At 29.9% G+C, this 15,924-nt stretch overlaps 1 protein-coding gene across 1 annotated transcript; it reads right to left on the bottom strand.

The window, feature by feature from the left end:
• Positions 1-14,286: 14,286 nt before the first annotated feature.
• Positions 14,287-15,348, bottom strand: LOC109828408. Its single transcript, XM_020395412.1, has 5 exons — positions 15,155-15,348; positions 14,982-15,069; positions 14,796-14,888; positions 14,407-14,711; positions 14,287-14,317 (listed from the first exon to the last, which is right to left on the bottom strand). Exons 1-5 carry the CDS (start codon positions 15,346-15,348, stop codon positions 14,287-14,289), a joined length of 711 nt encoding a protein of 236 aa, XP_020251001.1.
• Between the last annotated feature and the right edge of the window lie 576 nt (positions 15,349-15,924).

Below are 15,924 nucleotides of genomic sequence, written 5' to 3'. Positions count from 1 at the left end.
ATCATTATCAAAATGAAAAGATATACAAAATAATGTTCATGTAACTCACCAGTAAAACGGAGGAAAAATCACCCATGTACCCAGCAAGCGCTGACCTAATTCCCGCATACTAAGAGACTTCTTTGATTTACTCATCTCTTTGCAAAGAAAAGTGAACACCGCATGACACCAATTATATTTATGCAAAGTTGATAACTGCTCCGCATATCTAAACGCCCACAAGGGACATATCTTACATGTCCGCGCGCATAATATGAAGCCGATAATGAAAGCCACAATAAGTTTCACACATATTATAGGGTCTTCATTAATCATATCTACAATCATCTCGGCCATTCTATCGCGCTTCCCCGAAATCACCGCCTTCTTTTCCTCATCGGCTTTCTTATAATTCTTTACAAAATAGGTGTAGATTGTATTAGCCGCCGCCCCACTCATTTTTATCGGAATTCCCTCCTTTGGCAATCCGGTAATTCAGTGAATATCATCTATACCGAACACACAATTTTTATTCCCAATCATGAATGAGCATTTATCAGGATTAAAATTTTGAATCAAGCAATCAATTGCTATTTGCTCATTGCTCAAGGATGTGGGTATATTGAGAAAGCTGTGAAAAGGTGTCGTCTGTAGGGCTTTTATGTGTCTTTCATCTAATTTTATTCGCTTATCAATTAAATCTCGAAAATAACACAAATTGGCCGGAATTCTCAAGTGTGTTATCTTAGCCCTACAAGAAAATTATTATTCAGAAAGAGTTAAAAATTAAATATATTTGGGCAAATTAAGACGCATATTAACAAGTTTATTAATACAAACATTATACATCATGGCTTACAACAAAATTATAATTCATAAAGAGTTAAAAATTAAATATATCATGGCAAATTACTTACGAAGTTGGAGGATTATTGCATTTAGAAGAGGAAGGCTTTGATTTTGAAGAATTCGAAGACGTCGACTCTTTCAATTTGTTCGAAGCCATGAGGGCAGACGTCGAGGGCTTGGTCGAGCTCCAGAGGCGGCGATGAACCTGAGGGCTGAGCTCAAATGCCATCGGAGGCGTGGCTGATGCTCGATGGCGAGGAGGAGTAGACAGCGATGACCCGGCGGCGACGCTCAGCGGCGGCGATTTCGGTCGCTGGAGAGGAGGAGGGGAGGTGATGGCTAGGGCAAGGGGACGGCGGCGACGCTGAACGGGGACGTCGAGGGCTTGGCCGATCTTGGGCGGCGGCGCTTTCGGGCGGTGGTGAGGAGGAGGGGGTCGGTGATGGCGTTTTGGTATATCAAATTGTTACGGTTATATATTATATTATATTTTTAAAATAACCTTATTTTATTATTAATATAACATAATATTATACTATTGTCATTATAATATAATCATTCATATAATATAATATTTTTAATAATGTTAATATTATTTTATGACTGGTATGTTACTAATAAATTAATGTGTTATGAATATTCTAATATTATGTAATATACTATGGTCTTTAATAGGGCTGAGATTATTAATAGTAATTTAATAATATATTAGTAATTTATGATATATATAAATAGGTGTTGTGAATATATTATCTTTACATTAACATATTTTACCAATAAATTATGTTAGATATTACATTAACATGTCAACTCTATATGCATTACATTTAATATATTATGCTAGATATTGTATTAACACCTCCTCAGACTCAAAACCAAAACACCAAAATTAAAACTTATTTTAGGTGTTTAGGAAAAGTGATAATGTTTTGGGTTGAAGACGATTTAGCTCAAAAAACACCATGGAATCCATACGGGAGCCTAAGTCATTTGTTTTACTGGTTTTGTTAGTTCTTGCTTAGATGTTGTTAGTTCTATCATCTTCCGTGTTAAGTCTAAGGGCACTCATGTTAGTTCTATAGCCGGCTAGCGCTAGTTAGAGCTTAAGTATTGGATCTAGCGTCTTTGTTCGTTCCAACTTAGTTGTTGTAAGTTCTCGCTTCTCCAGTGATAGATCCAGCTGTTCTCGTGTTATTTCCACCTCCATATAACTTTAAGTTCTAGTTTAAGTGTTGGGTCTATTGTACTTAATGAGTTATGTCATCTTATAATTATTACATATTATTTTCAAATAGTTAAATAATTTAATAATTTTGGTATATCAAATTGTTACGGTTATATATTATATTATATTTTTAAAATAACCTTATTTTATTATTAATATAACATAATATTATACTATTGTCATTATAATATAATCATTCATATAATATAATATTTTTAATAATGTTAATATTATTTTATGACTGGTATGTTACTAATAAATTAATGTGTTATGAATATTCTAATATTATGTAATATACTATGGTCTTTAATAGGGCTGAGATTATTAATAGTAATTTAATAATATATTAGTAATTTATGATATATATAAATAGGTGTTGTGAATATATTATCTTTACATTAACATATTTTACCAATAAATTATGTTAGATATTACATTAACATGTCAACTCTATATGCATTACATTTAATATATTATGCTAGATATTGTATTAACACCTCCTCAGACTCAAAACCAAAACACCAAAATTAAAACTTATTTTAGGTGTTTAGGAAAAGTGATAATGTTTTGGGTTGAAGACGATTTAGCTCAAAAAACACCATGGAATCCATACGGGAGCCTAAGTCATTTGTTTTACTGGTTTTGTTAGTTCTTGCTTAGATGTTGTTAGTTCTATCATCTTCCGTGTTAAGTCTAAGGGCACTCATGTTAGTTCTATAGCCGGCTAGCGCTAGTTAGAGCTTAAGTATTGGATCTAGCGTCTTTGTTCGTTCCAACTTAGTTGTTGTAAGTTCTCGCTTCTCCAGTGATAGATCCAGCTGTTCTCGTGTTATTTCCACCTCCATATAACTTTAAGTTCTAGTTTAAGTGTTGGGTCTATTGTACTTAATGAGTTATGTCATCTTATAATTATTACATATTATTTTCAAATAGTTAAATAATTTAATAATTTTGGTATATCAAATTGTTACGGTTATATATTATATTATATTTTTAAAATAACCTTATTTTATTATTAATATAACATAATATTATACTATTGTCATTATAATATAATCATTCATATAATATAATATTTTTAATAATGTTAATATTATTTTATGACTGGTATGTTACTAATAAATTAATGTGTTATGAATATTCTAATATTATGTAATATACTATGGTCTTTAATAGGGCTGAGATTATTAATAGTAATTTAATAATATATTAGTAATTTATGATATATATAAATAGGTGTTGTGAATATATTATCTTTACATTAACATATTTTACCAATAAATTATGTTAGATATTACATTAACATGTCAACTCTATATGCATTACATTTAATATATTATGCTAGATATTGTATTAACACCTCCTCAGACTCAAAACCAAAACACCAAAATTAAAACTTATTTTAGGTGTTTAGGAAAAGTGATAATGTTTTGGGTTGAAGACGATTTAGCTCAAAAAACACCATGGAATCCATACGGGAGCCTAAGTCATTTGTTTTACTGGTTTTGTTAGTTCTTGCTTAGATGTTGTTAGTTCTATCATCTTCCGTGTTAAGTCTAAGGGCACTCATGTTAGTTCTATAGCCGGCTAGCGCTAGTTAGAGCTTAAGTATTGGATCTAGCGTCTTTGTTCGTTCCAACTTAGTTGTTGTAAGTTCTCGCTTCTCCAGTGATAGATCCAGCTGTTCTCGTGTTATTTCCACCTCCATATAACTTTAAGTTCTAGTTTAAGTGTTGGGTCTATTGTACTTAATGAGTTATGTCATCTTATAATTATTACATATTATTTTCAAATAGTTAAATAATTTAATAATTTTGGTATATCAAATTGTTACGGTTATATATTATATTATATTTTTAAAATAACCTTATTTTATTATTAATATAACATAATATTATACTATTGTCATTATAATATAATCATTCATATAATATAATATTTTTAATAATGTTAATATTATTTTATGACTGGTATGTTACTAATAAATTAATGTGTTATGAATATTCTAATATTATGTAATATACTATGGTCTTTAATAGGGCTGAGATTATTAATAGTAATTTAATAATATATTAGTAATTTATGATATATATAAATAGGTGTTGTGAATATATTATCTTTACATTAACATATTTTACCAATAAATTATGTTAGATATTACATTAACATGTCAACTCTATATGCATTACATTTAATATATTATGCTAGATATTGTATTAACACCTCCTCAGACTCAAAACCAAAACACCAAAATTAAAACTTATTTTAGGTGTTTAGGAAAAGTGATAATGTTTTGGGTTGAAGACGATTTAGCTCAAAAAACACCATGGAATCCATACGGGAGCCTAAGTCATTTGTTTTACTGGTTTTGTTAGTTCTTGCTTAGATGTTGTTAGTTCTATCATCTTCCGTGTTAAGTCTAAGGGCACTCATGTTAGTTCTATAGCCGGCTAGCGCTAGTTAGAGCTTAAGTATTGGATCTAGCGTCTTTGTTCGTTCCAACTTAGTTGTTGTAAGTTCTCGCTTCTCCAGTGATAGATCCAGCTGTTCTCGTGTTATTTCCACCTCCATATAACTTTAAGTTCTAGTTTAAGTGTTGGGTCTATTGTACTTAATGAGTTATGTCATCTTATAATTATTACATATTATTTTCAAATAGTTAAATAATTTAATAATTTTGGTATATCAAATTGTTACGGTTATATATTATATTATATTTTTAAAATAACCTTATTTTATTATTAATATAACATAATATTATACTATTGTCATTATAATATAATCATTCATATAATATAATATTTTTAATAATGTTAATATTATTTTATGACTGGTATGTTACTAATAAATTAATGTGTTATGAATATTCTAATATTATGTAATATACTATGGTCTTTAATAGGGCTGAGATTATTAATAGTAATTTAATAATATATTAGTAATTTATGATATATATAAATAGGTGTTGTGAATATATTATCTTTACATTAACATATTTTACCAATAAATTATGTTAGATATTACATTAACATGTCAACTCTATATGCATTACATTTAATATATTATGCTAGATATTGTATTAACACCTCCTCAGACTCAAAACCAAAACACCAAAATTAAAACTTATTTTAGGTGTTTAGGAAAAGTGATAATGTTTTGGGTTGAAGACGATTTAGCTCAAAAAACACCATGGAATCCATACGGGAGCCTAAGTCATTTGTTTTACTGGTTTTGTTAGTTCTTGCTTAGATGTTGTTAGTTCTATCATCTTCCGTGTTAAGTCTAAGGGCACTCATGTTAGTTCTATAGCCGGCTAGCGCTAGTTAGAGCTTAAGTATTGGATCTAGCGTCTTTGTTCGTTCCAACTTAGTTGTTGTAAGTTCTCGCTTCTCCAGTGATAGATCCAGCTGTTCTCGTGTTATTTCCACCTCCATATAACTTTAAGTTCTAGTTTAAGTGTTGGGTCTATTGTACTTAATGAGTTATGTCATCTTATAATTATTACATATTATTTTCAAATAGTTAAATAATTTAATAATTTTGGTATATCAAATTGTTACGGTTATATATTATATTATATTTTTAAAATAACCTTATTTTATTATTAATATAACATAATATTATACTATTGTCATTATAATATAATCATTCATATAATATAATATTTTTAATAATGTTAATATTATTTTATGACTGGTATGTTACTAATAAATTAATGTGTTATGAATATTCTAATATTATGTAATATACTATGGTCTTTAATAGGGCTGAGATTATTAATAGTAATTTAATAATATATTAGTAATTTATGATATATATAAATAGGTGTTGTGAATATATTATCTTTACATTAACATATTTTACCAATAAATTATGTTAGATATTACATTAACATGTCAACTCTATATGCATTACATTTAATATATTATGCTAGATATTGTATTAACACCTCCTCAGACTCAAAACCAAAACACCAAAATTAAAACTTATTTTAGGTGTTTAGGAAAAGTGATAATGTTTTGGGTTGAAGACGATTTAGCTCAAAAAACACCATGGAATCCATACGGGAGCCTAAGTCATTTGTTTTACTGGTTTTGTTAGTTCTTGCTTAGATGTTGTTAGTTCTATCATCTTCCGTGTTAAGTCTAAGGGCACTCATGTTAGTTCTATAGCCGGCTAGCGCTAGTTAGAGCTTAAGTATTGGATCTAGCGTCTTTGTTCGTTCCAACTTAGTTGTTGTAAGTTCTCGCTTCTCCAGTGATAGATCCAGCTGTTCTCGTGTTATTTCCACCTCCATATAACTTTAAGTTCTAGTTTAAGTGTTGGGTCTATTGTACTTAATGAGTTATGTCATCTTATAATTATTACATATTATTTTCAAATAGTTAAATAATTTAATAATTTTGGTATATCAAATTGTTACGGTTATATATTATATTATATTTTTAAAATAACCTTATTTTATTATTAATATAACATAATATTATACTATTGTCATTATAATATAATCATTCATATAATATAATATTTTTAATAATGTTAATATTATTTTATGACTGGTATGTTACTAATAAATTAATGTGTTATGAATATTCTAATATTATGTAATATACTATGGTCTTTAATAGGGCTGAGATTATTAATAGTAATTTAATAATATATTAGTAATTTATGATATATATAAATAGGTGTTGTGAATATATTATCTTTACATTAACATATTTTACCAATAAATTATGTTAGATATTACATTAACATGTCAACTCTATATGCATTACATTTAATATATTATGCTAGATATTGTATTAACACCTCCTCAGACTCAAAACCAAAACACCAAAATTAAAACTTATTTTAGGTGTTTAGGAAAAGTGATAATGTTTTGGGTTGAAGACGATTTAGCTCAAAAAACACCATGGAATCCATACGGGAGCCTAAGTCATTTGTTTTACTGGTTTTGTTAGTTCTTGCTTAGATGTTGTTAGTTCTATCATCTTCCGTGTTAAGTCTAAGGGCACTCATGTTAGTTCTATAGCCGGCTAGCGCTAGTTAGAGCTTAAGTATTGGATCTAGCGTCTTTGTTCGTTCCAACTTAGTTGTTGTAAGTTCTCGCTTCTCCAGTGATAGATCCAGCTGTTCTCGTGTTATTTCCACCTCCATATAACTTTAAGTTCTAGTTTAAGTGTTGGGTCTATTGTACTTAATGAGTTATGTCATCTTATAATTATTACATATTATTTTCAAATAGTTAAATAATTTAATAATTTTGGTATATCAAATTGTTACGGTTATATATTATATTATATTTTTAAAATAACCTTATTTTATTATTAATATAACATAATATTATACTATTGTCATTATAATATAATCATTCATATAATATAATATTTTTAATAATGTTAATATTATTTTATGACTGGTATGTTACTAATAAATTAATGTGTTATGAATATTCTAATATTATGTAATATACTATGGTCTTTAATAGGGCTGAGATTATTAATAGTAATTTAATAATATATTAGTAATTTATGATATATATAAATAGGTGTTGTGAATATATTATCTTTACATTAACATATTTTACCAATAAATTATGTTAGATATTACATTAACATGTCAACTCTATATGCATTACATTTAATATATTATGCTAGATATTGTATTAACACCTCCTCAGACTCAAAACCAAAACACCAAAATTAAAACTTATTTTAGGTGTTTAGGAAAAGTGATAATGTTTTGGGTTGAAGACGATTTAGCTCAAAAAACACCATGGAATCCATACGGGAGCCTAAGTCATTTGTTTTACTGGTTTTGTTAGTTCTTGCTTAGATGTTGTTAGTTCTATCATCTTCCGTGTTAAGTCTAAGGGCACTCATGTTAGTTCTATAGCCGGCTAGCGCTAGTTAGAGCTTAAGTATTGGATCTAGCGTCTTTGTTCGTTCCAACTTAGTTGTTGTAAGTTCTCGCTTCTCCAGTGATAGATCCAGCTGTTCTCGTGTTATTTCCACCTCCATATAACTTTAAGTTCTAGTTTAAGTGTTGGGTCTATTGTACTTAATGAGTTATGTCATCTTATAATTATTACATATTATTTTCAAATAGTTAAATAATTTAATAATTTTGGTATATCAAATTGTTACGGTTATATATTATATTATATTTTTAAAATAACCTTATTTTATTATTAATATAACATAATATTATACTATTGTCATTATAATATAATCATTCATATAATATAATATTTTTAATAATGTTAATATTATTTTATGACTGGTATGTTACTAATAAATTAATGTGTTATGAATATTCTAATATTATGTAATATACTATGGTCTTTAATAGGGCTGAGATTATTAATAGTAATTTAATAATATATTAGTAATTTATGATATATATAAATAGGTGTTGTGAATATATTATCTTTACATTAACATATTTTACCAATAAATTATGTTAGATATTACATTAACATGTCAACTCTATATGCATTACATTTAATATATTATGCTAGATATTGTATTAACACCTCCTCAGACTCAAAACCAAAACACCAAAATTAAAACTTATTTTAGGTGTTTAGGAAAAGTGATAATGTTTTGGGTTGAAGACGATTTAGCTCAAAAAACACCATGGAATCCATACGGGAGCCTAAGTCATTTGTTTTACTGGTTTTGTTAGTTCTTGCTTAGATGTTGTTAGTTCTATCATCTTCCGTGTTAAGTCTAAGGGCACTCATGTTAGTTCTATAGCCGGCTAGCGCTAGTTAGAGCTTAAGTATTGGATCTAGCGTCTTTGTTCGTTCCAACTTAGTTGTTGTAAGTTCTCGCTTCTCCAGTGATAGATCCAGCTGTTCTCGTGTTATTTCCACCTCCATATAACTTTAAGTTCTAGTTTAAGTGTTGGGTCTATTGTACTTAATGAGTTATGTCATCTTATAATTATTACATATTATTTTCAAATAGTTAAATAATTTAATAATTTTGGTATATCAAATTGTTACGGTTATATATTATATTATATTTTTAAAATAACCTTATTTTATTATTAATATAACATAATATTATACTATTGTCATTATAATATAATCATTCATATAATATAATATTTTTAATAATGTTAATATTATTTTATGACTGGTATGTTACTAATAAATTAATGTGTTATGAATATTCTAATATTATGTAATATACTATGGTCTTTAATAGGGCTGAGATTATTAATAGTAATTTAATAATATATTAGTAATTTATGATATATATAAATAGGTGTTGTGAATATATTATCTTTACATTAACATATTTTACCAATAAATTATGTTAGATATTACATTAACATGTCAACTCTATATGCATTACATTTAATATATTATGCTAGATATTGTATTAACACCTCCTCAGACTCAAAACCAAAACACCAAAATTAAAACTTATTTTAGGTGTTTAGGAAAAGTGATAATGTTTTGGGTTGAAGACGATTTAGCTCAAAAAACACCATGGAATCCATACGGGAGCCTAAGTCATTTGTTTTACTGGTTTTGTTAGTTCTTGCTTAGATGTTGTTAGTTCTATCATCTTCCGTGTTAAGTCTAAGGGCACTCATGTTAGTTCTATAGCCGGCTAGCGCTAGTTAGAGCTTAAGTATTGGATCTAGCGTCTTTGTTCGTTCCAACTTAGTTGTTGTAAGTTCTCGCTTCTCCAGTGATAGATCCAGCTGTTCTCGTGTTATTTCCACCTCCATATAACTTTAAGTTCTAGTTTAAGTGTTGGGTCTATTGTACTTAATGAGTTATGTCATCTTATAATTATTACATATTATTTTCAAATAGTTAAATAATTTAATAATTTTGGTATATCAAATTGTTACGGTTATATATTATATTATATTTTTAAAATAACCTTATTTTATTATTAATATAACATAATATTATACTATTGTCATTATAATATAATCATTCATATAATATAATATTTTTAATAATGTTAATATTATTTTATGACTGGTATGTTACTAATAAATTAATGTGTTATGAATATTCTAATATTATGTAATATACTATGGTCTTTAATAGGGCTGAGATTATTAATAGTAATTTAATAATATATTAGTAATTTATGATATATATAAATAGGTGTTGTGAATATATTATCTTTACATTAACATATTTTACCAATAAATTATGTTAGATATTACATTAACATGTCAACTCTATATGCATTACATTTAATATATTATGCTAGATATTGTATTAACACCTCCTCAGACTCAAAACCAAAACACCAAAATTAAAACTTATTTTAGGTGTTTAGGAAAAGTGATAATGTTTTGGGTTGAAGACGATTTAGCTCAAAAAACACCATGGAATCCATACGGGAGCCTAAGTCATTTGTTTTACTGGTTTTGTTAGTTCTTGCTTAGATGTTGTTAGTTCTATCATCTTCCGTGTTAAGTCTAAGGGCACTCATGTTAGTTCTATAGCCGGCTAGCGCTAGTTAGAGCTTAAGTATTGGATCTAGCGTCTTTGTTCGTTCCAACTTAGTTGTTGTAAGTTCTCGCTTCTCCAGTGATAGATCCAGCTGTTCTCGTGTTATTTCCACCTCCATATAACTTTAAGTTCTAGTTTAAGTGTTGGGTCTATTGTACTTAATGAGTTATGTCATCTTATAATTATTACATATTATTTTCAAATAGTTAAATAATTTAATAATTTTGGTATATCAAATTGTTACGGTTATATATTATATTATATTTTTAAAATAACCTTATTTTATTATTAATATAACATAATATTATACTATTGTCATTATAATATAATCATTCATATAATATAATATTTTTAATAATGTTAATATTATTTTATGACTGGTATGTTACTAATAAATTAATGTGTTATGAATATTCTAATATTATGTAATATACTATGGTCTTTAATAGGGCTGAGATTATTAATAGTAATTTAATAATATATTAGTAATTTATGATATATATAAATAGGTGTTGTGAATATATTATCTTTACATTAACATATTTTACCAATAAATTATGTTAGATATTACATTAACATGTCAACTCTATATGCATTACATTTAATATATTATGCTAGATATTGTATTAACACCTCCTCAGACTCAAAACCAAAACACCAAAATTAAAACTTATTTTAGGTGTTTAGGAAAAGTGATAATGTTTTGGGTTGAAGACGATTTAGCTCAAAAAACACCATGGAATCCATACGGGAGCCTAAGTCATTTGTTTTACTGGTTTTGTTAGTTCTTGCTTAGATGTTGTTAGTTCTATCATCTTCCGTGTTAAGTCTAAGGGCATTCATGTTAGTTCTATAACCGGCTAGCGCTAGTTAGAGCTTAAGTATTGGATCTAGCGTCTTTGTTCGTTCCAGCTTAGTTGTTGTAAGTTCTCGCTTCTCCAGTGATAGATCCAGCTGTTCTCGTGTTATTTCCACCTCCATATAACTTTAAGTTCTAGTTTAAGTGTTGGGTCTATTGTACTTAATGAGTTATGTCATCTTATAATTATTACATATTATTTTCAAATAGTTAAATAATTTAATAATTTTGGTATATCAAATTGTTACGGTTATATATTATATTATATTTTTAAAATAACCTTATTTTATTATTAATATAACATAATATTATACTATTGTCATTATAATATAATCATTCATATAATATAATATTTTTAATAATGTTAATATTATTTTATGACTGGTATGTTACTAATAAATTAATGTGTTATGAATATTCTAATATTATGTAATATACTATGGTCTTTAATAGGGCTGAGATTATTAATAGTAATTTAATAATATATTAGTAATTTATGATATATATAAATAGGTGTTGTGAATATATTATCTTTACATTAACATATTTTACCAATAAATTATGTTAGATATTACATTAACATGTCAACTCTATATGCATTACATTTAATATATTATGCTAGATATTGTATTAACACCTCCTCAGACTCAAAACCAAAACACCAAAATTAAAACTTATTTTAGGTGTTTAGGAAAAGTGATAATGTTTTGGGTTGAAGACGATTTAGCTCAAAAAACACCATGGAATCCATACGGGAGCCTAAGTCATTTGTTTTACTGGTTTTGTTAGTTCTTGCTTAGATGTTGTTAGTTCTATCATCTTCCGTGTTAAGTCTAAGGGCACTCATGTTAGTTCTATAGCCGGCTAGCGCTAGTTAGAGCTTTAAGTATTGGATCTAGCGTCTTTGTTCGTTCCAACTTAGTTGTTGTAAGTTCTCGCTTCTCCAGTGATAGATCCAGCTGTTCTCGTGTTATTTCCACCTCCATATAACTTTAAGTTCTAGTTTAAGTGTTGGGTCTATTGTACTTAATGAGTTAGAACTAACATGGTATAAGTTAGAACTAACATGGTGTAGATTAGAACTAACATGGTATAAGTTAGAATCAACAAGACATAAGTTAGAACTAACATGGCATAACTTAGAACTAACATGGCAAAAACTGGTCATTTTCTATCTGATTCTGCTCGAATCTGGGCAACAGAAAAATATAGACTAAGCTGGAACTAACAATACAAACCAAGATCTAAACTTGTGAACAAGTCCATAAGCCTAACAATACAAAGACTAAACAGAAGATAGCTTCACAACAACAGTAGAATTAAATGCAAACAGCAGATAAGCTTAACAACAAACAGATTAGATTTGACAACAGAGCGCTGAACTACGCAACTAGTCCATAAGCTTGAAAACAGAGTGCTAAACTTCGCAATAAATCGGAGAGGTTGAAAACCAAAACATAACCTTGACAATCCGTCCATAAGCTTGACAACACAACGGCAAACATAACAATACAACCAGTCCATAATCTTTACAATAAAACGTGATGACTTAACAAAACAACCTTGTATTAAAGTAATGTCAACTGCATGTACAATCTGTGTCTTTGCTCTTAGTTCCAGTATCTTGGGTGAGTATACCTGGGTCCCTTCAATGAGCTTGTGCAATAACAACAGTTAAGATTCATAAGCGCATGGAATACGATCAATTCAGACGGGTCAGTACGTGAATCACCTAGGAAGGCATGCGAATGCTAGCAAAAAGATAGTCCTCTGGCTTACGTTAACACTGTATAGCTATATAGTGTTAACGTATGCCAGAGGACAATTCTCTCCAGCATCTGCATGCCTCCCCATGTGATTCACGCATGACCTATCTGAATTGATCGTATTACATGCGCTTATAAATCTTAACTGGGCGTTAATGTACAAACTCTTTGAAGAGAGCCAGGTATATTCACCCACTGATGGAACTAAGAGCAAAGACAATGGGGATAACATCTTCATCAGCGTGATATTCACCCACTGATGGAACTAAGAGCAAAGACAATGGGGATAACATCTTCATCAGCGTGAGGGATATCCAAGATCCACATCAGCGTGCGTCCCAGGCAGGCAATGACCTTCATCGGATGTACAGGAACTAGCCATGAATTTACAACGCCATATATACAGGGGAACTTGAAGGTGTAGGGGAGAGGGTAAAAGTATGGGGTTTACAAATAAATGAGGAAGAGTCTACAGAGAGTCGGCGATGGGGAGATCCGAAAAAGATTGCGCCGAAAAGGTAATCAATACTATCCTGGGGTTGAACAGGCTTTGGGGATGGTGATGTTGCCGCGTGGGATGTGGGGATAGGTTCCGGACCAGGTTATCATAACTCTCCTCCTTGGGACTGCACTTTTGTAAGGTGAGTTGACTCTTCAACCTTGGGAACTATGCAAAAACAACGAATGCAGTCAAACCTAGCCATTTCCGTGTTAGTTCTTGCCAAGTGCAAGTGAATAATGTTAGTTTAAGTGTTGGATCTATTGAATATGTTAGTTCTACCTATGTTAATGTTCGTTCTAGCCGTTTCCGTGTTAGTTCTTACCATTTCTGGCACAAGTGTTTGTTTTGGTGGCCATGTTAGCCCTACCTCACGCTTGTTAGTTCTAGCTGCCCTCCTGTTAGTTTTATCCCTTCTCGAGTTAGTTCTACTGCGGGCTGGCGTTATTTCTAGCACAAGTGTTTGCTCTGGTGGCCATGTTAGTTAGCCCTACCTAACTGCTTGTTAGTTCTAGCTGCCCTCCTGTTAGTTCTATCCCTTCTCGAGTTAGTTCTACTGCGGGCTGGCGTTATTTCTAGATAGCACAAGTGTGTGTTCTGTTGGCCATGTTAGCCCTACATCATAAAGATCCCGCAATCTAACGTTCTGCATTTAAGGGAAAAATATTACAATATTGAAAATGACAATGAAACAAAAAAATGAACAATTAAATTAGAAATGCATGAAACACTTACGGTCCTTGTTGTGGCACGGCAACTGACACAAGACCATGATGCTCCAATTTCCCCAATCCCCAATTACTCTCAATGAAACTCATAAACTTATTTATAAATTTCACAGCATCGGCGGTATAAATGGGGGAGTTGATTGAGGAGTAGTGATAGAATTTTGTCTCCTCTCTCACTAACTCTACCAGGTGCCAATGTCCGGAGCTGACAATCGGGATCAGAATTCTTTCACACTCCAAGAACTTCTGCTGAGAAACATTTTCCTTCATTCGTTTTGCCACCATTTCAAGATTTCCTTCTAGAAATGCTTGCTAAAAGATGCAATAATGTCAACATTGTGGGATAACATAATAATAATATCCACCAATTAGTGAAAAAAACAAGGATATACTTACTGCAAGCCAAGGTCTTGTGACATGTATCTTTCGATCATAACTATCAGTTGTTTCAATCTTGTTACAAAGCCGAATAACAAATGCATCGATCACCTACAAAAATTACCATGAATGAATAAAATAGTTAATATAAATTATTTTATATACAACATCAAACAATCAATAACACAATTGTTTAGAACCTACATCGTCACTGAGTTCACCTCCCGTTAATAGTATATAAGCATCTAAGCGAGATACGCTTGCTTCGGCACACTTCCAAATGTACGTATCACTATATGCAAGTACATTGTGAGAAAATTGCTACTAGAATTAAGTAAATTCAAAGATTATTATTAGAATAAGTCAGTAACAGTTACCTGTTCATTCTCGATTGTAGAAAGTCTTCAATTAATTTGTTCTCATAATCAAACGCCAGTGCCTTACCTAGATAGTCTCTAGATGTAGGTATGAAGCCTTCTTGATTTTTGCACTTTTTTTCCCCCTCAGGACTATCAAATATCTGGATGACACGTCTCTTCTTTGTGCCTTCCTTTGGTTGATCTAGAGGCATATAAGCTGAAGTAACAGAGGGTCCATCCTTCCTCTCCCTCTTTCCGACAGCCCGTTTGATAGATGGCGTTTCTCTGTTATTCTCATTACCACCTTCATCTTTTTGAGAAACATCTCTATAGAGTCGAGAATGCATATAATTAACAAAGAGTTACACAAGAATTATATGGAAAATATAAAAATTAAAATTGCAAGAAAATTTAAAAAACTAAACTCACCGAGCATCTTCTAAAATTCTCACGTCTCTTGCGCTCATCACAAAGTCATCACATAAATCGGCTTCCCCAGTTCCTTCCAAATTCTCATATTCCTTAGCTTCCATATCCTCTTTGATTTTTTTTTCTTCAGTTACATTTCCGTCATCCTCTTTCTCCTTGGTTTTTTTGGCATCTAGCACTACGCTCTTCTAATTCTCGTAATTCTGTAGTGAGCTCATTCAACTCGTACGTCTTCTTCGCAATTAAGAAAATTAATTCAGCTTTCCTTGATTCCTATTTGACAAAAAAACGCTAGTATTAGTACGTATACTATAGTTGCAAACATAGATACTAACAAAAGGGACATAAAATAATGAACT

Source organism: Asparagus officinalis, unplaced genomic scaffold, assembly GCF_001876935.1.
Source record: "Asparagus officinalis unplaced genomic scaffold, Aspof.V1 AsparagusV1_Un1324, whole genome shotgun sequence".
In the NCBI taxonomy this organism is placed as follows: Eukaryota; Viridiplantae; Streptophyta; class Magnoliopsida; order Asparagales; family Asparagaceae; genus Asparagus; species Asparagus officinalis.
Note: the sequence above shows the minus strand (reverse complement) of the source record. Positions and strands in the feature narration are given on the sequence as shown.